Source organism: Oncorhynchus nerka, linkage group LG27 (genome assembly GCF_034236695.1).
Source record: "Oncorhynchus nerka isolate Pitt River linkage group LG27, Oner_Uvic_2.0, whole genome shotgun sequence".
Classification (NCBI taxonomy): domain Eukaryota; kingdom Metazoa; phylum Chordata; class Actinopteri; order Salmoniformes; family Salmonidae; genus Oncorhynchus; species Oncorhynchus nerka.
The window spans coordinates 45,693,246-45,720,784 of record NC_088422.1 but is presented as its reverse complement, the minus strand read 5'-3'; the positions used below and the strand labels follow the sequence as shown (position 1 = coordinate 45,720,784).

At 43.8% G+C, this 27,539-nt stretch overlaps 2 protein-coding genes across 3 annotated transcripts in view; both read right to left on the bottom strand.

Annotated features, from left to right (window-relative positions):
• Positions 1-211: 211 nt before the first annotated feature.
• Positions 212-23,883, bottom strand: plcxd3 (phosphatidylinositol-specific phospholipase C, X domain containing 3). The gene is made up of 6 exons (XM_029638392.2): positions 22,370-23,883; positions 5,806-6,062; positions 5,423-5,596; positions 5,099-5,274; positions 4,625-4,726; positions 212-1,841 (listed from the first exon to the last, which is right to left on the bottom strand). The coding sequence occupies exons 1-6, from the start codon at positions 22,470-22,472 to the stop codon at positions 1,685-1,687; spliced, it is 969 nt and encodes a 322-aa protein (XP_029494252.1). The 5' UTR covers positions 22,473-23,883; the 3' UTR covers positions 212-1,684.
• A 98-nt stretch (positions 23,884-23,981) lies between these two features.
• oxct1a (3-oxoacid CoA transferase 1a) overlaps positions 23,982-27,539 on the bottom strand; it is a 109,629-nt gene continuing 106,071 nt past the window's right edge. For both annotated transcript variants that reach the window (XM_029638389.2, XM_029638390.2), the window contains exons 16-17: positions 25,127-25,228; positions 23,982-24,807 (exon numbers count right to left, since the gene is read on the bottom strand). In XM_029638389.2, coding sequence (XP_029494249.2) covers positions 24,772-24,807; positions 25,127-25,228 — 138 coding nt within the window. In that variant the 3' untranslated portion in view covers positions 23,982-24,771. The remainder of the gene's footprint in view (positions 24,808-25,126; positions 25,229-27,539) is intronic.

The window sequence follows — 27,539 nt, the reverse complement described above, 5'->3', positions numbered from 1 at the left end:
TGTGTCTGTCTGTCCCTCTCTTACATAAACACACACACACACACACTGAAAAAAGTTGGAAATGGCACAATTTCGTACAGGACACACATTCACATATTCAAAATGTAACATTTCCTCCTTCTTTTGGTTCACAATAAACATTTCAGTTTACATAACCATTTATACATTCTCTGTAAAAGATGCACTAATAATCGTAACATTTTGGGGGGGGGGGGGGGGGGGGATGAGGCAAAGCTTTTGATATATATGCGAAGTTCTTGCATAATGTGCAAAACAAATTTTAGCAAAGGAAATGTGACACGTATTGTAGTCTTCACTACGCCGCAAGTGCCACTTCAAATAGAACAGTTTGTCCTGAATAGGTGCAGAGTAAAGCAAGGGAAACATCTTTCTACTAGACTGAATGCAATTAAGCAGGCAAACACATGAGTAATAGTGAAGCAACAGATAGCTGTTCTATTATATTCAATACAAGTAAATGAACAGAAGAAAAGTTCAATGATTTAAAAAAAATAATCTAATATTGTGGTGAATATTCCAGTACAACAGACACCTACATGAGATTAGAATGATATCAAGCCCATTACGAGAAACATGAAATTAAACCTGTTTTATGGTCATCTACAACAGTGTTTCCCAACCCTGGTCCTCAAGTACCCCCAACAGTTCACAGTTTTGTTGTAGCCCTTGACAAACACACCTCATTCAACTCATTGAGGACTTGATGAGTAGTTGACAAGTTGAATCAGGTGTGCTTGTCCAGGGTTACAATACAAATGTGTACTGTTGGGGGAGCTTGAGGACCAGGGTTGGGAAACACTGATCTACAATACGCTACAGAGGGCACTCGGGAGAGGCAATCAATCAAAAGACACACAAATATCAATCGGTCTGGCAATCTGTCACATAGGGAAAGTGCTGTTACAGGTGGTCTAGGAGCTAAATCAATGTCCTGCAAGGAGAAGTTATCAATTTACGCATTGTGGTGACAGGACTGATACAGAGACAAAATAATCAGTAAATGTAGAAAGAGATCGAAAAACTATAATAACTATTTGGGAAGCTCCATCCATCAATCAACCAATCCATCCATCCATCATAAAGTAAATTCTACAGCCATGTGTGAGTAGTTGACATGTTAATCAGGTTGACGGCAATCAGATGTATTACTGGCACCAATGAAAATGAGTTTTGATGTAGGTTGGCCATCACTGTCACTAAAATACCAACAACATTTATGTCTGTAGAATATGCTAATAAGCTAGCCTAAGCCTCACAAGAGATGGAAATGCCAGAAACACGAGCTTGTGTGATTGGAGGATAGAAGCAGTTATCGTTACAGCAGATTTGAAGCGAAGCCAAGCGAAGCGTCGTTAAAAACCAATTGCCCTTTTGACCCCCAAAACAGATAAAACCAAACATTTCTCATTCACTTTCGGCGCTCTAAACGAGCACCAAAGTCCATCCTCCCTATCTCCACCTCCACCTTCCTTTCTCCTCCTATCTTAACGTCTCCTTCTCCCTCCTCCCTCTCTCTCTCTCCCTCCCTCTCTCTCACTTCCTCTGTAAACTCTGATAGCCCTATACAATAAGTCAGAGGAACGCCTCTCCTGAAAATGAAAACCAAAGAGAAAGTGAGACTGAGCTGAGGACTTGACTCTTTGGCACCCCCTGTCTTTCAGTCTCAGGTGGCATTTTCCTCCTCATCATCCATATGATAGTTGAGCGTGATGACAGCGCTGATGAAGTCTCCCAGCTCCACAAAGTCAGCTGTGATGATGTTGATGCCGCTCTCTCCTGGCCTCTGGGCCCGAATCCACAGCATCATACTTGGAAGAGCCCTGCAGGGGAGTCCATGTGGATGTGAAACCATGTACACACACACACATAGTTGCATCTCTGTATTTTTGTCTTTTGTGCACTCAAGGTGTTATGCATAGTCAGTGAATAGGATGGGGTTAAGGAAAAGGAAAGAGCGCGAGAGAGAGTGACAGAGCGAGATAGAGAGAGGTATGTACTGTTTGATGATTCACAGTTGGTTGGTGTAACAGTGAGCTGGCTGGTGAGCAGCTAGACCGGTTAAGGGCCAGTATGAGTCAGCATGATAAGGGCTGTCTGCGCTGTCTGACAGACTGCTGGGTGCAATCATGTGGGGGGCGAGATATTATTATATACTCTGTACAGATGTAGGATCTTAATTTGAGCCAGTTTGCTGCAGCAGGACAACTATCCTGCAGCAACAGGAAATGTGAATTGTTATGTGGATTACAATTTATGGAAATATTTGTTGGGGTTGATACATGTTTGGTAAGGGAAAAGTTCACAAGCCTTTTTAAACCTCAAATACAAATCAAGTTGTACATTTCTGCCATTGCAGGAAAGTTCTCCTCAGATTAAGATTATAGCTGGTGTCCTGGATTATAGCTACAGTCCTGGATTTGAATGCACATTGTTCAATTGACAGTAAACCCAATGTTCTTCTTGAGATCAATTGGAATTAGTCCACAATTTATGAAAATATTAAATTAAACAATCAGCACAGTTATTGAATGCAATATTTAATATTTAATCTCCAAGCAATGAAATGGGAAAAATTTGAGAGAAAAAAAAGGATATATAGAGACAAAAAAGAGACGATAGAAATAGGGCGAAAAACTCAGTATCCCCACAGTGTTGTCATCACGGAGCAAGTGAGGCCGGTGTCATATTCCTGAAGATACATATATATACCTTTTGCCACAGTGACTCATAGTGTGTGTGTGTGTGTTGTTTCTCGTCTCAATTTCTCTCCCACATTGAACATGAAATAACTCACAAATGTCCTTTATAACCGCACACACACATACACACACACACACACACACACACACACACACACACACACACACACACACACACACACACACACACACACACACACACACACATACAGTTGAAGTCGGAAGTTTACATACACCTTAGCCAAATACATTTCAACTCAGTTTTTCACCATTCCTGACATTTAATCCCAGTAAAAATTCCCTGTTTTAGGCCAGTTAGGATCACCACTTTATTTTAAGAATGTGAAATGTCAGAATAATAGTACAGAGAATGATTTATTTCAGCTTTTATTTCTTTCATCACATTCCCAGTGGGTCAGAAGTGTACATCCACTCAATTACTCAATTAGTATTTGGTGGCATTGCCTTGAAATTGTTTAACTTGGGTCAAACGTTTTGGGTAGCCTTCCACAAGCTTCCCACAATAAATTGGGTGAATTTTGGCCCATTTCTCCTGACAGAGCTGGTGTAAATGAGTCAGGTTAATAGGCCTCCTTGCTCACACACGCTTTTTCAGTTCTGCCCAGAAATTTCATTTGGGATTGAGGTCAGGGCTTTGTGATGGCCACTCCAATACCTTGACTTTGTTGTCCTTAAGACATTTTGCCACAACTTTGGAAGTATGCTTGGGGTCATTTTTCATTTGGAAGACCCATTTAACTTCCTGACTGATGTCTTGAGATGTTGCTTCAATATATTCACATAATTTTCCTTCCTCATGATGCCATCTATTTTGTGAAGTGCACCAGTCCCTCCTGTAGCAAAGCACCCCCACAACATGATGCTGCCACCCCCATGCTTCACGGTTGGGATGGTGTTCTTCGGCTTGCAAGCCTCCCCCTTTTTCCTCCAAACATAACGATGGTCATTATGGCCAAACAGTTCTATTTTTGTTTCATCAGACCAGAGGACATTTCTCCAAAAAGTGCGATCTTTGTCCCCATGTGCAGTTGCAAACCGTAGGCTGACTTTTTTATGGCGGTTTTGGAGCAGTGGCTTCTTCCTTGCTGAGCGGCCTTTCAGGTTATGTCGATATAGGACTCGTTTTACTGTGGATATAGATGCTTTTGTACCTGTTTCCTCCAGCATCTTCACAAGGTCCTTTGCTGTTGTTCTGGAATTGATCTGCACTTTTCGCACTAAAGTACATTCATCTCTAGGAGACAGAACGCGTCTCCTTCCTGAGCGGTATGATGACTGCGTGGTTCCATGGTGTTTAAACTTGCGTATTATTGTTTGTACAGATGAACGTGGTACCTTCAGGCATTTGGAAATTGCTCCCAAGGATGAACCAGACTTGTGGAAGTCTACAATTGTTTTTCTGAGGCCTTGGCTGATTTCTTTTGATTTTCCCATGATGTCAAGCAAAGAGGCACTGAGTTTGAAGGTAGGCCTTGAAATACATCCACAAGTACACCTCCTATTGACTCAAATGTTGTCAATTAGCCTATCAGAAGCTTCTAAAGTCATGACATCATTTTCTGGAATTGTCCAAGCTGTTTAAAGTCACAGTCAACTTAGCGTATGTAAACTTCTGACACACTGGAATTGTGATACAGTGAACTATAAGTGAAATAATCTGTCTGTTAACAATTTTTGGAAAAATGACTTGTGTCGTGCACAAATTAGCTGTCCTAACCGACTTGCCAAAACTATCGTTTTTTAACAAGAAATGTGTGGAGTGGTTGAAAAACGAGTTTTAATGACACCAACCTAAGTGTATGTAAACTTCCAACTTCAACTGTATTCATACATACATACATTACATTACATACATAAATACATAGAGAAACAAACCAGCTCACCTCTCTGTAATGGTCTCCCTCAGTCCGCTGGCTACTCCTTTCATGACGGTGCTGGCCTTAGGTGTGAGGACCACTTGGGAGACAAAGAATGTTCCCTTCCTCCTGCATTACACAAATCACATCAAACTTTACTATACAGGCACAATTAAAGATGAAAGTAGGATCTTAAATGGAGCCAGCTTTCTACATCAGGAACATCATCCTGCAGCAACAGGAAATGTGAATTATAATGTGGACTATAATCATTTTTGTAGGGGTTGATACATTTTTTGTAAGGGCAAAGTCAGACATTTCAGAAGCCTTTTCAAACCTCAAACACACTACAAGTGTAAAATGTCCTGCATTGCAGGAATGTTCTCCTGCAACAGGGCGATCAAATTAAGAGCCTACATCTATCTGGAAGTGCTTTCCCTAAAGGTTTAACACACTGTCCAGGAATAGACGGATAGGTGAAAGATAGAGGGCCATACAGACCTGCGGTCAGCCACAGAGGCCTGGAGGAACTGGATCAGCTTTTCAGGGTCAGTGGTGTTGGCCCAGGGAGCAGGCATCATCTGACCAGGCCATAGAAATGGCACTTCCAGGGCCATAGGACTGTGGTAGAACACCAACACCTGGTACTCTTTCTCCCACAGGTACTGGAGACTCACCTAGAGGGAGGGAGGAGTGTAGGGAGAGGTTTTGTCTTTAGGAACCTCCAGGGCCATAGGGCTGTGGAGCCAAGGTGATCACCATATGCTCTTGAGGGAGCACGGAGATTGAAGGTGTTTCATTTGTTTGTACAGTAGAGTATCTTACCTCCTGAGCGAAGACGACGGGGGCGAGTTTCTCCCCGAACACGTCTCTCAGCATTGAGACCAACTTCTCATGGTGCAGGTTCTGAACCCCGTAGAAGTGGTTAAAGTCCAGGAACACAACCTCTCTGGCATGGGCCGACAGGAAGGAGCTAATCTGCTCCAGACCTTCTCTCACCTGGAAGCACAACACACACCCCACAAGGGAGCAAATATGGTGTCAGACCAGTACTCACTGAATTAAGGTCCAGAGTTTTTCCTGACCTCTTGACCTGTATAGAAAATAACTATGGTCCAGAGTTTTCTTTCTGGTCAGGTCAGGCGGTCAGGAAAAACACCTGAGGTTCTGTAGGAGGAAATAGAGTCGCAGGGAGTAATTATATTCACCGTGGCGCTGAAGAGGCCATGAGCGAAGAAGAGTTCGTTGTCTGGGTCCCGGGGCTTGGTGGAAATGCGCAGGTCAAAGAAGCGGACGCCGGCCTCCAGCTGGCTGGAGAAGTTCATAGTCTGAGTGGCCAGCCATTTACGCATCAGCTTCTTGGCCACCGTGCCAAAGACCGACACAAAGTTTTGGACAGCGTCAGTCTGCTCAGGACCCACCGGAGAGGACTCGTCTATGTAGAAACTGAAGGAGTCATGGGAACCTGGGGGGGATAGAATTATTATTATTATTATATAACGCTTTTAATTACATAAAGAATCTCAAAACAAACAAGAATCCAATTAAACAGCTATATGACAGCGTAGGCCTGGGCTACGATGTTCAGCCACAGTTGGACATTTTCTTTTTTCAATCCTCCAACAGATGGAGTGGCAGTCAAGAGGAAGCCACATGACTTGAGCAGAGGGAGGAGGTGGTCAACGGGGGAGAGGAGCAGGTCCTCCGGAGGCAGGCAGGCAACACAATATAGAGTATGGGTTATGGCTGAGCGGAGGAAAACGTGTGTTAGCATTTGTGTGTGTGTGTGTGTGTGTGTGTGTGTGTGTGTGTGTGTGTGTGTGTGTGTGTGTGTGTGTATAGGGACAGTTGTGACTTGACTTGACAAAGTGAAGAACAGTATCTCAGTGATAATAGAACAATGCCAGTGGGTTGAGAGGAGTGAGTAGTGCCCTCTCCCCCTGTCCTCCTGTCTAAACAGAGAAGTCAACTCTCTAATTATAGTCAGCCCTGAGACGCTCTCCTCTCTGTCTCCCCCTCTTCTCCTCTCGTCTCGCCCGCCTCTCCATCCCCTCTCCCCTCCTCTCCCTCCCTCCCTTTCCCTCTCCTCTCCCTCTCCTTCACCTCTCCTCCGCATTTCCTCTCCCTTTCCCCTTCTTTCCTCTCCTCTCCTCTCCTCTCCTCTCCTCTCCTCTCCTCTCCTCTCCTCTCCTCTCCTCTCCTCTCCTCTCCTCTCCTCTCCTCTCCTCTCCTCTCATCTCCCTTCCCTTCCCTTCCCTTCCCTCTCCTCTCCTCTCCTCTCCTCTCCTCTCCCTTCCCTCTCCTCTCCCACTACAGGGCAAACCCACACTACAGGGCTAACCACACTACACTTCTTCCATACGGTTACAAAGCCCAAAGAGTTTCCATAACCACAACTGAGACGATCACTGTAGCTTGAACTTCACTGAGCTTCACTCAGTTTCACTCAGTGAAGATGACAACAACCTCTCCACAGGCAAACAAACTGCATGTGTCATCATCAGCAATGTTATGTAGGAAGAACAAGACATAGTTGTTGATAAACAGCTCAGGTTTATTAGCTACAACTCTAACATCCTCACGTTCGTGAGCTAGCATAACAACAACTCTTTTGCCAACGTACGCTGGCCCCTATAGGACATCAGCGGTGAGTCAAAAGGAACACACAACAATAACTCCCAGGGGCTACACAGCAAACATAACAGCACGGTCACAGAACACAGAGAGAAACCTTCACCCTACACAGACCGTCAGACACGGACACTCGCTTGACTGCACATCAACCGTACAGTCGGCATCCTTCTAAGACTCACATAAAGCAATGTTCTCTGCTCCAACACAAGGCCTTGGAGTATAATAGAGACAGCAGTGTGCCTTTTTGGCAAAGGGTCCTTTTATGTTTCTGTACAAATACACCTGTAACATCGATAGAAATGTCCTGACAATATTCATCTGTTGGTCCAATGGAGAAATGATTCGGTACAATAATGTGAGCTCAGGTCCAAACATAAAAAGACACTTTGGAAACCATGTGTTTGATGTATTTGACATCATTCCACCCATTCCGTTCCAGCCATTACCATGAGCCGGTCCTCCCCAATTCAGGTGCCACCAACCTCCTGTGTGTCAAATACACCTAGAGCTTTTATAGAGATGTTCTGGCAACATTCCTATTGGCTTCTCAAAAGGTATGTTATGGAGTGAGTCAGTGTTCACAGATGGCGCATGTAGTTTAAAAAGGTGTGCAAAACAAAATGGCGCCGACACATCGCTTCTGTAACCCCAAGTTAACATTCATCACTCCAATATGAAATGTCAGCTCTACCTTGTATGACCAATGAATTCTGTAACACATCCTGGGGGAGGGAGAAGCTACGTGAGAGACGATGGCTTATCAACACACTGGAAATTACAGCTGCGTTTATCTCTCGACTCTCGGGTACTGTGTGATGATAACGAGAGAGAAAAGCAATCCATCAAAAATGAATCCATTAATCAATTTTAAGGCTGTGGAAATCAAATGTGTAATGAACAACATGCTTTTCATTAAGCCTATAAGGTCAGACTAGCTGTATGTCAAATTAGAATGAAATGAATCACATTAATCAAAATAATCAAATGGGGGTGACGAAGACCATTGAGTATTGGTGGAGAGATGTGTTCTAAATATCACCGCTCTTCATCTCATGAAACAAAATGGATTCCCTGCCTGTCCACCTTCTCACCACTCCTGTAAGCTGATGGTAAAAATGTTCAGGTCGAATATCAACACTAGTCTCATTAGTTAAACAGAAGACGGAGGTCATCATGCCCTGGCTGGGATCATCAACTAGATCCGGCTGCGGGCCGATTTTTTTCTTGAGCGGATGGTCAGGGGCCAGAACATAATTACAATGACATTTTTAGACTGCACAGATGTAACAGATGTAATATTTGACCAAAACATAATCATTTCAAACCTTGCTTCCATTTGTAAACGATCACATATCTCTCTGTTGTGCATGGGAATACTTTAGAACACATTTCCAAAATCACTTTTCTGATTTGCTGGTGTTTTTACAGTCTTATGTCCAACAACAAAATATTCTTAAAAAATATATTATTAAAAAAAGTGGGCCCACAGGCCGCCATTTGGGTAACCCTGCCCTATGGCCTCTGGTTGTGTCTTATTTAGCTAGTTCATCTGTAACACCAAAAAAAAAGTGTAACCTTGAAGATGACAATAAATGACTTTGACAGTCCTCTGTTTGCAGCACTAGAGGGATGCATTAGGGATGAGGCAATTACACAAATAAACAAACAAATCCCTCGCTCTCACTACTTAATGGCTTAATGAAGGAGATTAGTAACAGAGATTTGTTGTTGTTTTTGTTTCATGTCATTGCTCTGTCTTTCCCCCTGATAGGACCAGATCTACATGTCATTGCTCTGTCTTTCCCCCTGATAGGACCAGATCTACATGTCATTGCTCTGTCTTTCCCCCTGATAGGACCAGATCTACATGTCATTGCTCTGTCTTTCCCCCTGATAGGGCCAGATCTACATGTCATTGCTCTGTCTTTCCCCCTGATAGGACCAGATCTACATGTCATTGCTCTGTCTTTCCCCCTGATAGGACCAGATCTACATGTCATTGCTCTGTCTTTCCCCCTGATAGGGCCAGATCTACATGTCATTGCTCTGTCTTTCCCCCTGATAGGACCAGATCTACATGTCATTGCTCTGTCTTTCCCCCTGATAGGACCAGATCTACATGTCATTGCTCTGTCTTTCCCCCTGATAGGACCAGATCTACATGTCATTGCTCTGTCTTTCCCCCTGATAGGGCCAGATCTACATGTCATTGCTCTGTCTTTCCCCCTGATAGGACCAGATCTACATGTCATTGTTCTGTCTTTCCCCCTGATAGGACCAGATCTACATGTCATTGTTCTGTCTTTCCCCCTGATAGGACCAGATCTACATGTCATTGCTCTGTCTTTCCCCCTGATAGGTCCAGATCTACATGTCATTGCTCTGTCTTTCCCCCTGATAGGACCAGATCTACATGTCATTGCTCTGTCTTTCCCCCTGATAGGACCAGATCTACATGTCATTGCTCTGTCTTTCCCCCTGATAGGACCAGATCTACATGTCATTGCTCTGTCTTTCCCCCTGATAGGACCAGATCTACATGTCATTGCTCTATCTTTCCCCCTGATAGGGCCAGATCTACATGTCATTACTCTGTCTTTCCCCCTGATAGGACCAGATCTACATGTCATTGCTCTGTCTTTCCCCCTGATAGGACCAGATCTAAAAAAAAATGCACTTTCAGAATGTGGGGGGGCATGTCCCCCCCCATCCCCAGTGAAAGTTGCGCCCCTGCGTACTACAACCATATGAAGTCAAAGACCATTGGGAGCTGGAGGAATGAACACAGAGGACAGGATGATGTCCGTTAGAGAGTAGGGAAGGGAATTGCCAGGGACCTCACAGTACGATATTATCACAATGCTTAGGTTGCGATATGTTTTGCGATTCTATATGTATCACGATTCTATATTCATTGCGATTTTATTGCTTACTATGTCTACTGAAGAGGGACAAGAGAGAGCCCTAAGAAAACAAGTTTGAGATAAGTGTCCAAAACATGTTGGCTCAACATTTAAAACATAAAAAAGAAGATGAAGAACAAGCTATAGGATCAAAAATACCAGAATTTTGGAGCAGGTACAGCCAACTATAGTTCTGACTAACGTTAACTACCCAGCAATTTTTTAAATTAAAACTACATTAGGAACACCTGCTCTTTCCATGACATAGACTGACCAGGTGAATCCAGGTGAAAGCTATGATCCCTTATTGATGTTAAATACAATTCAATCAGAGTAGCTCAGGGTTTTCAAAATTCGGTCCTCTGGACTCCAAGGCTGCACATTTTGGTTTTTGCCCTAGCACTACACACCTGATTAGAAGAGTCAACTAATCATCAAGCTTTAATAATTTGAATCAGCTGTGTAGTGTTCGGGCAAAAAAATAAACGTGCACCTCTTGAGGTCCTGAGGACCGAGTATGGGAAACATCGGTGTAGATGAAGGACTGGTTAAAGAAAGATTTTTAAGCCTTCAGACAACTGAGACATGGATTGTGTATATGTGCCATTCAGAGGGTGAATGGGCAAGACAACAGATTTAAGTGCCTTTGACCGGAGAATGGTAGTATGTGCCAGGCACACCAGTTTGTGTGTGTCAAGAACTGCAAGGCTGCTAGGTTTTTCACACTCAACAGTTTCCAATGTGTAACAAGAATGATGCACCACCAAAAGGACATCCTGACAACTTGATACAACTGTGAAAAGCGATGGAGTCAACATCAAATCAAACCAAAGTTTATTTGTCACATGTGCCGAATACAACAGGTGTAGGTAGACCTTACAGTGAAATGCTTACTTACAGGCTCTAACCAATAGTGCAAAAAAGGTATTAGGTGAACAATAGGTAAGTAAAGAAATAAAACAACAGTAAAAAGACAGGCTATATACAGTAGCGAGGCTATAAAATCAGCGAGGCTACATCCAGACACTGGTTAGTCAGGCTGATTGAGGTAGTATGTACATGTAGATATGGTTAAAGTGACTATGTATATATGATGAACAAAGAGTAGCAGTAGCGTAAAAGAGGGGTTGGCGGGTGGTGGGTGGCGGGACACAATGCAGATAGCCCGGTTAGCCAATGGGCGGGAGCACTAGTTAGTCAGCACAATTGGGGTAGCATGTACATGAATGTACAGTTAAAATGACTATGCATATATGATAAACAGAGAGTAGCAGCAGCGTAGAAAGAGGGGCTGGGGGGGGCACACAATGCAAATAGTCCGGGTAGCCATTTGATTACCTGTTCAGGAGTCTTATGGCTTGGGGGTAAAAACTGTTGAGAAGCCTTTTTGTCCGAGACATGGCACTCCGGTACCGCTTGCCATTCGATAGTAGAGAGAACAGTCTATGACTGTGGTGGCTGGGGTCTTTGACAATTTTTAGGGCCTTCCTCTGACACCGCCTGGTGTAGAGGTCCTGGATGGCAGGCAGCTTAGCAGTGATATCCTGTGGCCGTACGCACTACCCTCTATAGTGCCTTGCGGTCAGAGGCCGAGCAATTGCCGTATCAGGCAGTGATGCTCTCGATGTCGCAGCTGTAGAACCTTTTGAGGATCTCCGGACCCATGCCAAATCTTTTTAGTTTCCTGAGGGGGAATAGGTTTTGTTGTGCCCTCTTCACGACTGTCTTGGTGTGTTTGGACCATTCTAGTTTGTTGTTGATGTGGACACCAAGGAACTTGAAGCTCTTCAACCTGCTCCACTACAGCCCCGTCGATGAGAATGGGGGCGTGCTCGGTCCTCCTTTTCATTTAGTCTTCAATCATCTCCTTAGACTTGGTTATGTTGAGGGATAGGTTGTTATTCTGGCACCACACGGCCAGGTCTCTGACCTCCTCCCTATAGGCTGTCTCGTTGTTGCCGGTGATCAGGCCTACCACTGTTGTGTCATCTGCAAACTTAATGATGGTGTTGGAGTCGTGCCTGGCCATGCAGTCGTGGGTGAACAGGGAGTACAGGAGGGGACTGAGCACGCACCCCTAGGCAGTTCCAGTGCTGAGGATGGCAGATGTGGCAGATGTGCTGCTGCTTACCCTCACCACCTGGGTGCGGCCCGTCAGGAAGTCCAGTATCCAGTTGCAGAGGGGGTTGTTTCGTCCCAGGATCCTTAGCTTAGTGATGAGCTTTGAGGGTACTATGGTTTTGAACGCTGAGCTGTAGTCAATGAATAGCAATCTCACATAAGTGTTCCTTTTGTCCAGGTGTGAAAGGACAGTGTGGAGTGCAATAGAGATTGCATCATCTGTGGATCTGTTTGGGCGGTATGCAAATTGGAGTGGGTCTAGCGTTTCTGGGATAATAGTGTTGATGTGAGCCATTACCAACCTTTCAAAGCACTTCACAGGTCTGTAGTCATTTAGGCAGGTTGCCTTTATGTTCTTGGGCACAGGGACTATGGTGGTCTGCTTGAAACATGTTGGTATTACAGACTCAATCAGAAACATGTTGAAAATGTCAGTGAAGACACCTACCAGATGGTCAGCACATGCCCGGAGCACACGTCCTGGTAGTCCGTCTGGCCCCGCAGCCTTGTATATGCTGACCTGTTTAAAGGTCTTACTCATGCCGGCTACGGAGAGCGTGATCACACAGTTGTCCGGAACAGCTGATGCTCTCATGCATGCCTCAGTGTTGCTTGCCTCGAAGCGAGCATAGAAGTGATTTCGCTCGTCTGGTAGGCTCGTGTCACTGGGCAGCTCACGGCTGTGCTTCCCTTTGTAGTCTGTAATAGTTTGCAAACCCTGACACATAAGACTAGTGTCGGAGCCGGTGTAGTATGATTCAATCGTAGCTCTGTATTGACGCTTTGCCAGTTTGATGGTTCGTCTCAGGGCATAGCAGGATATCTTGTAAGCTTCCGGGTTAGAGTCCCGCACCTTGAAAGCAGCAGCTCTACCTTTTTTCTCAGTGCGAATGTTGCCTGTAATCCATGGCTTCTGGTTGGGATATGTAAGTACAGTCACTGTGGGGACGACGTCCTAGATGCACTTATTGATAAAGCCAGTGACTGATGTGCTGTATTCCTCAATGCCATCGGAAGAATCCCGGAACATGTTCCAGTCTGTGATAGCAAAAGAGTCCTGTAGTTTAGCATCTGCTTCATCTGACCACTTTTTTTTATAGATCGAGTCACTAGTGTTTCCTGCTTTAATTTCTGCTTGTAAGCAGGAATCCGGAGGATAAAGTTGTGGTTGGTTTACCAAATGGAGGGCGAGGGAGAGCTTTGTACGCGTCTCTGTGTGTGGAATACAGGTGATCTAGATTTTTTTTAACCTCTGCTTGCACATTTAACATGTTGATAGAAATTTGATTGAACTGATTTAAATTTCCCTGCATTAAAGTCTCCGGCCACTAGGAGCGCCGCCTCTGGGTGAGTGGTTTCCTGTTTGCTTATTTCCTTATACATCTGACTGAGTGCTGTCTTAGTGCCAGCATCTGTCTGTGGTGGTAAATAAAGAGCCACGAAATATATGGCTGAAAACTCTCTAGGCCAGTGGTGTGGCCTGCAATTGATCAAAATATACTCTACTTCAGGCGAGCAAAATCTAGAGACTTCCTTAGATTGTGCACCACCGCCCTCCCTGGTCTTCCCTCGTGTGCTGTTCTATCTTTCCGGTGTAGCGTATATCCGCTAGCTGAGTATCCATGTTGTCATTCAGCCACGATTCCGTGAAACATAGGATATTACAGTTTTTGATGTCACGTTGGTAGGATACTCATGATCGCACTTTGTCTAATTTATTGTCCAATGATTGCACGTTGGCGAGTAGTATTGGTGGTAATGGCAGCTTTCCCACTCGCCTTCTCCGGGTCCTGACGAGGCATCCGGCTCTTTGTCCTCTGCACCTGCCTACAAAATAAGTTACAAATAATGCGGAAAAAAACACATAATAGCACAATTGGCTGGGTGCCCGTAAAACTGCTGCCATTTCTTCTGGCGCCATTTATAACATAGTGGACAAATATCCCTGTGGAATGCTTTGCACACCTTGTAGTCTGACAAATTAATGCTGTTCTGAGGCCAAAAGGGGATGTTACTCAATATTAGGAAGGTGTTCCTAATGTTTTGTACACTGAGTGTACACAAATATACATACAGTGCATTCAGCATTGTTACATTACAGCCTTATTCTAAAATGGATTCAATTGTTTCTCCCCCTCAATCTACAAGCAATGATGACACTTCAAAAACTGTTTTTTTGAAATTTTGCAAATGTATAAAAAAAAAACGGAACTATTACATTTACATAAGTATTCAGACCCTTTACTTTACTTTGTTGAAGCACCTTTGACAGCAATTACAAACTCTAGTCTTCTTGGGTATGATGCTACAAACTTGGCACACCTGTATTTGGGGAGTTTCTCCCATTACTTTCTGCAGATCCTCTCAAGCTCTGTCAGGTTGGATGGGAAGTGTCACTGCACAGCTATTTTCAGGTCTCTCAAGAGATGTTCGATCGGTTTCAAGTCTGGGCTCTGGCTGGGCCACTCAAGAACATTCAGAGAATTGACCCGAATCCACTCTTGCTTTGTCTTTGCTGTGTGCTTAGTGTCGTTGTCCTGTTGGAAGGTGAACCTTCGCCCCGGTCCGAGGTCCTGATCGCTCTGGACCAGGTTTTGATTAAGGATCTCTCTGTACTTTGCTCCGTTCACCTTTCCCTCGATCCTGACTAGTCTCCCACTCCCTGCCGCTGAAAAACATCCCCACAACATGATGCTGCCACCACCATGTTTCACCGTAGGGATGGTGCCAGGTTTTCTCCAGACCTGACGCTTGGGATTCAGGCCAAAGAGTTCAGTCTTGGTTTCATCAGACTAGAGAATCTTGTTTCTCATAATCTGAGGGTCCTTTAGGTGCCTTTTGGCAAACTCCAAGCGGGCTGTCATGTGCCTTTTACTGAGGAATGGCTTCTGTCTGGACACTCTACCATAAAGGCCTCATTGGTGGAATGCTGCAGAGATGGTTGTCCTCTGGAAGGTTCTCCCATCTCCATAGTGGAACTTCGGAGCTCTGTCAGAGTCACCATCGGGTTCCTGGTCCCCTCCCTGACCAAGGCCCTTCTCCCCCGATTGTTCAGTTCAGGCCGGACAGCCAGCTCTAGGAAGAGTCTTGGTGGTTCCAGACTTCTTCCATTTAAGAATGATGGAGGTCACTGTGTTTTTGGGGACCTTCATTACTGCAGACATTTTTGGTATCCTTCCCCAGATCTGTGCCACAACACATTCCTGTCACGGATCTCAACGGACAATTCCTTCGACCTCATGGCTTGGTTTTTGCTCTGACATGCACTGTCACCTTATATAGACAGGTGAGAGCCTTTCCAAATCATGTCCAAACATTTGCATTTACCTCAGGTGAACTCCAATCAAGTTGTAATAACATCTCAAGGATGATCAATGGAAACAGGATGCACCTGAGCTCAATGTTCAACCATTTCTAAATACCTCAATTCTAAATTGTGTGTAGATTGAGGAGGAAATATTGTATTTAATGCATTTTAGAATATGGCTGTAACGTAACAAAATGTGGAAAAAGTCAAGGGGTCTGAACACTTTCCGAAGGCACCGTGTATATGTTTTTATTTTATTTTTACAAATCGATACTTTGAGTCACAGTGTTGATATAAAATCATGAAAAATAATATTGCGATACTCTACTGCAGGGTTCCCCAATAGGTGATTTGTGTTTCTTATATCATTTTCGTTGTTGGACATTAAAGGCTCTAAAATCACCCAAAATCTGTCCACGAAAATAAGACTACAAAGTGAGGAATTTTTGTGTGGAGGGCAATGAGTGTCGAATTTGGCCAACAATAAATGTAATTGCTAATATGCTTACGTGAGGCTTATTTGATCAAATAAAAGGTTTGTATTGTTTAGGTTGTTGTGAATGGACTGATATACGTGGACTCACGTGGCGCTTCGGCAACCTTGAAAAAAAAAACGACTTTACATCAGCGTTGTGCCTGTTGTTCACTATCTGTGTCACGACTTCCTCCGAAGTCGGGCCCTCTCCTTGTTCGGGCGACGTTCGGCGGGCGACGTCACCGGTATTCTAGCCATCGCCCATCCACCTTTCCATTTGTTTTGTCTTGTCTTCCCACACACCTGGTTTCAATTCCATCAATTACATGTTGTGTATTTAACCCTCTGTTCCCCCCATGTCCTTGTCTGGTATTGTTTGTTGTAAGTGCTTGTGCACGTTATGTCTGGTGTGCGTCGGGTTATGTGCACATTTATTGATTGTTCTGTTTTCCGGTGTGATTTTATTATTAAGCTGTGCCGCTGGAAACGGTTTTTGCTCTCCTGCCTCTGACTTGTCTGCCGCCACCCCTTACAATCTGCCCTCTCATTGGCTGGAATGGTCCCTCCTGATCTAGCCTCCTCCCATCTATGAGGACATGAATTTCCATTGTTAGAGAGCTCCGTCTACTAGCTTGTCAATGTAATGATACAAATATTTGCTAATACTCTTGTTTCATCATATACAATTACTGCTCGGTTCGCTCACTTTTTCACTAACTCCCCTCAGGGCACAGGAGAGGAGCCTGCTTCCCCTCACTTTCTCTACTCCGTTCTTCATTCTTTTCCTATTCCATCCCTTTGCTTCTGTCTGACCCTCTCTCTATCCATCTCTTTCCTACCTCTCCCTCCCTTTTTGCCAGTCTCTCTCAAACCCATTCTTCCTCGCTTCCCACAGTAGGTCCCTCATCAACCTCCCTCTTCTGCCCTCCTATCCATTCCCTCTATCAAATGATCTCTTTCCTCCCATGTTCTTACTCTTATCTCGTCTTTGGTACGAGAGTCATTGTGGACACAGTGTGCAGCTAAAGACTGGTGTGCACATTTTTGTTTTTGGCAACAAGATAAACTTCTTTCCTCTGTAAACTCAATTGACTGCCAGCAGAGTACTAGCATGGCTAACTGATTTGTTCTGCATTCAACAATGAGGTATCAATATGGCCTTGTTCAGTAAAACTATGTTAAATGACAGACTGACATTTTTAACTTCAGTGCAATTTCATGTCCTCAAATCTCCTCAATACCCACTGTCTATGTTCCTCTTAGGGCAGTATATCCTCCCTCCCCTGGAGCTCAAGTGGTGGATGGGAGAACGGACAAAGGGCTGGATGAATGGATAGATGGATAAAGCAATGGATGGATAGATGGATTGTCAGATTAACAGATAATCCTGTGCCAAGGCCCATTTCAGAAGCAGAGGATGCTGTTCTTCAATGGTTTTGTTTTTACTGGTCTCAGGGGGCTGGCCGGCTGGTTGCCTGCCATGACGACTCATGCTGAATTGAATTCTGCTGCTCCATCGATCGCTCCAAGCTAGCGGGCGTGGCGTTTGGCCGGAGCGATGTGGATGGGTGGTCAGGCTAGCCGACTGGGGTAAATAGATTGCCCATTTGAAAAAAATACTTGACATGTTACAACCACCTGTGGATTGAGAATGAATTCCAGGCTTGACCTGCTCGTGTATCAGTGGGTTTCGAGAAACCCCCAGAAGATCTATCGCTTCAGTTCACCCCTGGCCTAGTAAGACTTTCATCCGGTGATACACTTCAGATTCTCCTGAAGTGTGCTACTCATTCCCTCCAAGTCTTTCCTGTTTGACATTAGTCCCTGGAAAGCCGATTCACTTCTCCGAGGTGCGGTATTACTAAGTGTGTATTACACTCATTGGCAACACTCGGAAAAAGTAGCCTAGCTGTCTGTGTGGCAGAGCTAATAGTTGCATCTTGCATATATGATGAACATACAGTATTGACTTTCTCATTGAGAGAGCTTGGGACTACAAGGTTCTATCTGCAAAAATATGATTCTGATATAATTGGTTTTAAAGTTCCGAGCCCTCATTGGTTTGAATGGTGTTCACAATTTTATATCATTAGTATTTTGAGAAAAATGCAGATAGAGCCTTATAGTCCCAAGAGCTCCTGCAGAAGATGTTGGTGTAGAATAATGCAAACAAGGTCATGACTTTAGATAAACTCATAAAAAGCTTGAATACACACACACACACACACGCTTATTTTACTATCCTTGTGAGGACCAAACAATTGATTCTCATTCAAAATCCTATTTTTCCTAACCCTAACCTTAACCCCTAACCTTAGTTCTAACCCTAAAATAGGCTTTTTCCTTTTGGGGACCAGTGAAATGTCCCCATTTGTTAGAATTGTCCTTGTTTTACTATCTATATATAGTTAAACCAAAAAACACACACACACACACACACACACACACACACACACACACACACACACACTGACTCAGTAGTATACAGAAAGCCTGTTTTATGCTGACATCACAGCCCTGTGTAGTTCATCTGTCTCCTATTTTCTTCTAGAACCTCTCAACCTTGTCCTTCTCTTATCTGTTCTATTTGCTCTAGTTTATGTTCATGACCTCTGTTGGTCAGGGTGGAGGCTGGCGCCGGCTCAGCTGTACGGAGCAGAGCTAGAGTCAGAGCAGGGGGAGGCCAGTGTCACCTGCAGGGCAAACACACAGACGTTCTCATTATGTCAAGCTGCATCCATTTCCTGTACCAGCTGACATGACAAAACAACCACAGTATGGCGTGTGTATCTATGGGGTTCAACCAGGGCAGGGTTGATGTCTGCAGTAGCCAACGCGTTGACTCTTGGAACTCCCTAAGAATAATACTGGGCTAGCCAAATGTTGACGTCGTTCATCTGGAGCGAAAATGAGTTTCACCACCTCTGGATACACAGATAAACAGTAGCATGAGTTTAGGTTATTGGAGAGCAGCTCTGTCACCTGTAAGAGCCCAATTTAATGCCTGGGTAGCCTAACCTCCTGTAGGGCAACACTGGGAATGAGGGATGGAAAGACTAAGGGGGAAAAGTGCACACAGCTTTGTGTATATATGGTCTACATAGGCTGTTCCCGAGAGAGAGAGACAGAGTATGTGTGTCTGCATCTGAAGAAGGAGGACGAGGTGGCGACACTGGGAGAGTTAAGATCTGTTCCAGGGACAAATCAACTGTAGCCACAGGTAACCTTTTTCATTAGGGGGGAAATACAAAAAACTGTCCTTAGTTCAGTGTCTACTAGACTAGAAGCAACTTTATACTCCATCTGGCCTACCCAACACCATAAGTGAAAGAACTGTTCAGAATCGCCACCTCACTCTTTGCAGATTGTGTTGACAAGGGAATCAGCTAAGATTCAATGTGGTATCTATTTACAGTAACACTTAGATCAACCTGCACTAACACATAATACTGTAGCACCATACAGATAACACATAATACAGTAGCACCATACAGATAACACATAATACTGTAGCACCATACAGATAACACATAATACTGTAGCACCATACAGATAACACATAATACTGTAGCACCATACAGATAACACATAATACTGTAGCACCATACAGATAACACATAATACTGTAGCACCATACAGATAACACATAATACTGTAGCACCATACAGATAACACATAATACTGTAGCACCATACAGATAACACATAATACTGTAGCACCATACAGATAACACATAATACTGTAGCACCATACAGATAACACATAATACTGTAGCACCATACAGAAATGCAATCGGGCCACTGTCTCACAGTGTTTACAAAATTTGAATTGCAAAGTCTACATCCTAGGCTGGGTGCCAGTCTGATTGTGCTCTAGGCAGTTTTGGGGTTGGGTAACAGCGTAGCGCCTCTGTTAAATGCAGAAACACTTCAATGGATCCCCATCCCCAGGCATTATAAATGTCGAATTAGAAGTATAATCCTCTGGGGAAGAGGACTGTACTTGTGGATGAAATGATCACATTCATCCTCCCATTCGTTCCTCTCAACTGGTTTAGCGCTTCACTCTCTTTCGCTGGGAAGAGAAGCCTGTGCTGTATTGCTCTAACCCTGCAGCAGTAACACATATAGCTGTTGCCTCCCCGAAACATCCTTCGACCAAATCAGCAGCCGCCAGGTTTGGCACCAAAAACTGTAGGAGGAAATTGGCTTCTGGCAAGGAACACACACACGTGCACACGCACCAGGAGAAATCAATAAGTGAATGGCTTATGTGGCTGATTCTGGTTTCAGGGACATTGGAGGAGACAGAAGAGTTTTACAGTAGCCTGTGTCCAAATGGAGTGCATAGGCTACACACCAGTTTAAGATGCTTGGAGCAACTGGGCACATTAGGAATAATCATGGTTAATTACAGTGGGTTATAGTCAGCATGCTGCTTCTCCAGGCTGTCCTATGAGAAGGGAAAGGCAGGTGCAAATGCAGGTGTTGTGTGTGACTTAACTGGACCTCTTGGCTCCATGGCGATATCCTGTAGTTTTCATTTCCCAGTCTTTCATATCACGCAGGCGATGCTTAATCGAAAATCACATCCCAAAATACCCTGAAGATGAATGAATTGTGTGTGTTCCCCATTGAGAGCAGTGGAGTATGCCATGCCACACCTCTTGAGTTTCCAACGATAGATCTGAGAAACACAGCTTTGTGCTCCGCCTGCCTGCATGTCTGTAGCCAGTGAATGAAGCTAATCACTAGAATTAGCCAGATGTTAATTGGCCATTCCACAAGAGTGAAACCAGCAACCGTGTCTTATTCCAGACCTCCAATCAGAGTTGACGTCTCAGGAGACCTGCCGCATGATTGGCCGAAACCTCCAAACAGCTGGTACCACTTTTAGACGCTGATGCCAAGACAATGGCCCGTTCCAACACTGCCAACATACAACTTTTCTAACCTTCGTTCCTAGAAGGGATCGCAGAGGATCTGATGTGAACTAGGCAGGTTGTATGCACATTTTGCTATTGAGATTTGACCCGTTCCATCATGTCATATCACTGGTTTCTTCAAGGAAGGAAATAAAGTCTTTGAATGAGGAATAGATGTCGAGAGTCTGCAAACACAGACCTGAGCGGCCCGTCTAAACTTTTAAACACTTTGAATGGGGATTTAGAGATCATTGTTAAACAATAAACCCATCCAATTCACACTTGTAATATGTGACGGAGGGTTAGGCTCATTTGAGGCACATGGGCTGTCCTGGTTGCAATGCAATGAACCCTGAACTATATTCCCCTGTTTAGGCAAATACGCACTGCCAACAATCACATCGATAACACATAGCCTGCCAAAAAAGTGACTAGATTCACTTATATATATATATTACAACATATTTTAAGGAGCACAATGGGCCATCTGTGTAAATGCCATTTTAATGTATTAATTTGAATTAGCAATTTGCAAGCTTTTTGTAATATCATTAATGCCCTTCCCTCAAGGAGATTTGAATTAAATCAAGCCGATGGAGACCTAGAGACACGTCTCTGCTTTTGGCATATAGCCTATCGAGCCCTAACCAGCTAAACTGTAGCTTATTTCTTCGATGATGGATCCTTTGTGCTACCGGATAGGGCAATGGACTAGTGTTGCACCTACACATAGGTTTCGCCTTCCCGCAACAGGTGCCATCTCGAGAGACTACTGTAGCCTATAGGCCAGAGAGAGGCAACTAGGTCCAGCCAGTGGCCGATTTATGGTGGAGCGAATGGTTGGGTGACAAGAAAATAACTATAATGACGTGTACGCTGCAAATTGACCACAACTAAGCCCACGAAGAGATGATTGTTATTTTAAAATACAATTTCACACCTTGATTACATTGAGACACGAACGCATATAAAAAATATATATATTTGTGTGAATACTTGAGAACAGACTTCCTAAATTAAACTACATTTTTGCTGAATTCCTGGTGATGTTAGTTTTTTTTTACCAAAAACTTTAAATCCTACATTATTATTATTATTTAATAAAAACTTCAGGACAAAAAAAAAAAAACACTTGTGGACCAGTTTTGGCCCGCGGGCCACCTGTTGATGACCCCTGGTAGGCAATAGCATAAACTTTAGCTGGAATTAACAGCCTTTGCACGGAATATGATAATTCTGTGTCGATAAATCGTCTGAAGACAGTCTGTAGGCTGGCTAGGTCACTCGCCGTCAGTTCTACAACATACACATCTGGATTTCTATCGAAGTAAATTATTTCACTGCATGATCAACAAAAGGTTTCCAACATTTCCACACGCAACCGTGCAAACTACGATGTGACTCTTACCTGGAATGGCCAGGTTGGTAAGCGGGATGCTGTGCATGCTCTCCGGTAAATTCGCCATCCAGTCGGCGAACCGGTGTTCGTTTTTCCCGTGAGACGAAGCCATGCCGCCGCGCACTATATCCCCACTTTCCGGTGCCTGCGCGAGCTTTGAGTGCGCTTTCTCTGTGCTGCGTTCGCTCCACTCACCACACACACACACCAGCGTGACCGGGAGCGAGTGAGTTCACACCACACCCCCTGAATGGCGTGCACACATAGATAGGGAACCCATTTTTCATAGTATATGTCGATAGAGTTGTGTTTTCGATAAAGTTGTGCTTTTAGGATGGTCTCATGGCAGGCGAGTGATGTATTCAGCCATTAGTTCTTGAAGTCATTAAAATAAAGGTGCGCCCAGCTAGCCACTCAACTTAATTCAATAATCAGTCCCATGTACCATTCTGCAACAATGTCTGTCTGGCTCTCCACTACTGCATCCACACGCCTTGCGTTTGCCTGTCCGTGTATAGGCTAGTGGCACTGTCCACACCTGTGGTGCTGAATTGATCAACTCCGCTTTCCCGACAATAGCGCTTATGGAGGAGAGCATTTGGAAAGGACACATTGTTAACCGATTGATTTTCACTTCTCGCTTGTCTGGATTAGTTATTTTAATGCATAACAGTGGACATATGACACTTTGCCAGGGTTGAAAAATAAACATCACTGAATATAATAGGGTTTGTCTAAATAGTCTGGCAGCAACATATATTTACTATTTAGAAATGTCGACCCTTGATGAACAAGTCTATTTCACAACATATTCGCAAGAACAATTTGACATGTATGTGTTTCCCATTTATGATACATCCTCTATATTCTCTTTGAACCCAAGCGTGAAGAAGCCCTCCAGTTTCTGCTACATAGAGCCCAGGGTAACCGCACCCTGCGCTCTTCTCAAGTGGACAAATCGAATCAAGAATGTCATTGCACGCCCCTCATCTGCATGGCAGCCCGAACCTGCTGTGTGTCGACTTAATTTGCTTTAGTTGCTCAGAGGTAGATAATGTCAAACCTGGCTAATGGGAACATTGGGGCAGAACACAATGAGCGATATGATGGGTTTGAGTCAGAAAAGCTTTGCGTCTCTGAGGATAGATGGAGCCTTCATTCAGTGTGTGCCATAATACAGAGCTCAACTCGTGAAGAGATCTCCTTGTTCCAATACTCTCATAATGCTTCATTCCTTCCTTCACTGTCACACAGAAATGATGAAGAAAGATGTGAGGTGTCATACATCTCAGAATTCCTTAGGAAGTAGTGCAGATTATTTCTGAAGAATTTGGAAACGTGAGCTTAATTCATAATCATACATTTGACATAATTTAGCTGACAGCGGACCTGAATTAAACTACTGTATTGGAATGAATGGTCGAATTGTATGCATACTGTACTGGTCTCTTACAACCATATACTACATGTTCAGCCCACTGTCTCCAGACAACCTTGAAGTAACCACTGATATGTGAAAAGATGGGATAGGGAAAAGCAAGAACACATTCCACATATTACTACTACGTACTTCTGAGTGTCAATACCAGTGCAGAAAATGGACACTAATATATTTTTCTCCTCAAGGTAACACACAGTTTAATTTAATATATAAATATACGGCACAGAATAAGTCCAGGTAGAAAATGAAAGGCCTCATATTCTGTAGTAGCTAAAATATCTGGAACCATATATTTTTTTATGAAGAGTGTGTTTCCACGAGGGTAACCTTTTAACTAAAGCACCAAACTAGGATGAAATGTAGAGGCTCAAATGCAATTCAAAACAACCTAACATCAGTTTTCACAGCAGGGCTGCGTTTCATACCATCAAGTTGCCTCCACCCTTCTTCTCCCATTTCACTAAATCAGAGAAAGCAGTATGTCTGAAAGTAGATGGAGTTATTGCTTATAAGGTATACATATCTACCAAAAAGAAACCAGCTGATCCACATCCAAGGAAGGGCTTGAACAAGTGCAGAAGGGAGGACACAACTTTCTGGGATGAAATGCAGTCCATAATTGTTTGTGTTATAAGTCTTGGAGAAACTTTGACATAGCATTAAAACATATGATTAAAACATAACATTATTACTAAATACATGATTAGACAGTTCCTCTTGAGTTATGCCAGGGATACCAGTCCTTCAAGTCAATTGTTACAATATGTTCAACATCATAACTCAACCCGAGTATTCGTGATGAATCTCACATGTTACATTCATTGACGTTACAGTAATGTTATGATTCAGTGTACAGACGTGGTGTTCAGTAACATTAGGATGAGTTCATAGTTTGTGTTCCTTCCGGCGTACATACGGAGAGATTAGTCATAGCTCCTCTCCTCGGACACTTCCTCCAACCCCCCAGCTTCTAGACCTGCTGCATGGACCTCACGTTTGGAGACACCTGTCGGACATCAGAGAGAGTTTTGAAAGGAGAGAAACCATCTGTGTTACTATTGATGGTATTCCCACCGAGCATGGTGGTCAACTGCTCAATAGTCGACTGCTTTTGATAAACGCTCTTGGTTTTCTGTTTTTTTACGAAGACGGTTCAAGTTAAATATGGATTTATTGAGAGTATCGTGTAATTCCATGCCTGTTTCAAGATTATATTTTTGAACGAGTAGATATGGGAAAGTTGGCTGGGGGTTGAACAACACAACCCTGAAGTGGCCAGTCAGTATATTCCCCGTGGCCAGACTGGCTGTCCCTGTATGACTCACCGCAAAGTGTGCTCCAGTGCATGCCTTAATGTCCTCTAGAGTGAGTCCCTCCCACACCTCGATCAGTGTCAGACCTTTAGTCTTGTCCACATCAAACACAGCCTGGGAGCGAGTGAGAAGGGGAGAGACAGAGACAGAGACAGAGAGAGAGACAGAGACAGAGAGAGATGGATTTAATAAAACAACATCTGAAATGTTGGGTGGAGGCCTAGAGGGTTAGACCTGTGCCTGTTGTGTTCTCTGACAGATGCAGTTTACTTCAAACAAAACTCAAAGTCCGGCAATGCACCCTGGAGATTCCTGAATTTCAGCTCAGTCTGTATTTGTTCTAATCGTCAGAAAATGATTGAAATGAAATGTTACTATTCTCACATCAACAAAAAAAATGGTAAGCCATCTGAAAAAATAGGAATACCTTCATCTCCCAGCCGGACCACAGACACTAAAATCTACATGGGTCCCACTGTCTGACTTTTCTCTGTGTTCACAAGGCCAGACTGACAGTTTGGTCTGAACCCGAGACTCACCCTAGCCACATTCTGTCAGGACACCAGAGGTGTTGTGCAGGTCTCTCCTGCCCTTTTGGACTGGCCTCCCAATGACTCTGGCAGCGTCTCAAATCACACCCTATTTGTGACAGCACTTCTTTGGACCAAAAGCTCCATTTGGGATAAATCGTGTTGTTGTAAGATATGGGCTTTGTCTCAACAACACTCTTAAAGATTCCTATCCTCTTCTCGTTTCTTTCTTTCAACACCACTGACTGATATCATTTTACTGTATCGCTGCCACCTGGCATGTCCTACTACGTCAGCGATGGAGAAAAGGACACAGTTGGTTAGAAATGATTGAGACACTGCCGGAGACACTGCCATGGGCCCGTTAAGATATATATATTTTTTAATGATTTTTGTGCAATTTCTCTGTTGCCATAGTAATCTACAATGAGCATTTGGCTGCTCAGTAGGCAATCGGCCGGCACCCCTACCAACATGGGCCGGCCCGGCTTTCTGATTGGCTGAGCGGAGGTCGCTCAAATTCACATTGAAAGTAAAATGCTCAGAGAGACCCGCCCCGACTCTCTATCGTTAAATCAGCCAAGAGAGCACTTTCTAAATTGTCACCTCACTCAAAACATCCTATTCGTTGGATGGCTAAATTGAATTGGTCAAACAGTAAAGTGCATTGTCCTCATGATTCCTGTAATGAAAGTGTCTGTTTTGCTCCTGTATCTGTTTGGTTGGGGCCTGCTGCTGTGACGAGTGAGCCACTCTCCCCTCCCCCCCATGCGCTCCAGAAGTCAATGCAGTCTGATCACACACCATTTCAAAATTGCAATTGTAGGGGAAAACATCGTTCTGGAAGCTTCGTCCCAGTGTCTCTGTTGAAGATGAGTGTCTTAGCTTTCTGTAGGTGTCCTTTATATTTCTCAACTCTCAATACTCAGCTCAATAACAACTATTTTACAACCAAGATATTTGAGATGGCCTTGAAATAGGGAGAGGCACGACCATTGCGAGGGCATAGGCCGATAGGTAGCCTACAACTGCAAAACATCTTTAGGACATCACATTTACTGCTGGATGAATACATGGCTACAAACAGTGAGCATTATATTAATAGTTAGCGATCTAGTTCATGTGTTTTGAGTTTCCACTTCCTCAGGTGTTAATCCACATTAATTAGCCTATGAAATTAGTGGACATAAATATATATGTAATTCATCTCAATTTTTACAGTAAAATATAGCAATTATGATCTTATTGTCAACCCAAACACATATGACAGGCACTGATTTGCATTATAAACTGAGTGGTTTGAGCCCTGAATTCGGATTGGCTGAAAGCCATCTTATATCAGAAAATAGTTTTACTGGTCTAATTACGTTGGTAACCAGTTTATAATAGCAATAAGGCTCCTCAGGGGTTTGTGATATATGGTCAATATACCACAGCTAAGGGCTGTGTCCAGGCACTCCGCTTTGCGTCGTGCGTGGGAAAAACCCTTAGCCATGGTATACTGGCCATATACCACACCTCCTCAGGCCTTTTTGCTTAAATATAGCTTTTATAAACATGGCTTAAAAGACGCACTCTGGGATCTTAAACACAACAAATTTGTAACATATTGCACAAATTGGATTTGTAACATCACACGAATTGCGAAATTCGTATCGTATCACAAAATGGATGACGTAGCGCACAAAAAAATGTAAGAGTTGACGGTGTGCACAGTGATGTGGGCTGGGGTGGATAAAATGCCAAGGCCGAATTCTTGTCCCAGTCTGCCACTGGTATGTAGGGCCGGCCCAGCCCCTGACATGATTCTTAAGACACTGTATGCAATTATTATTTTGTTTTTTAGGAATGCTGAATTATCTGTGCTGCTCTCAACAACCCCCAGTCTGTCACAC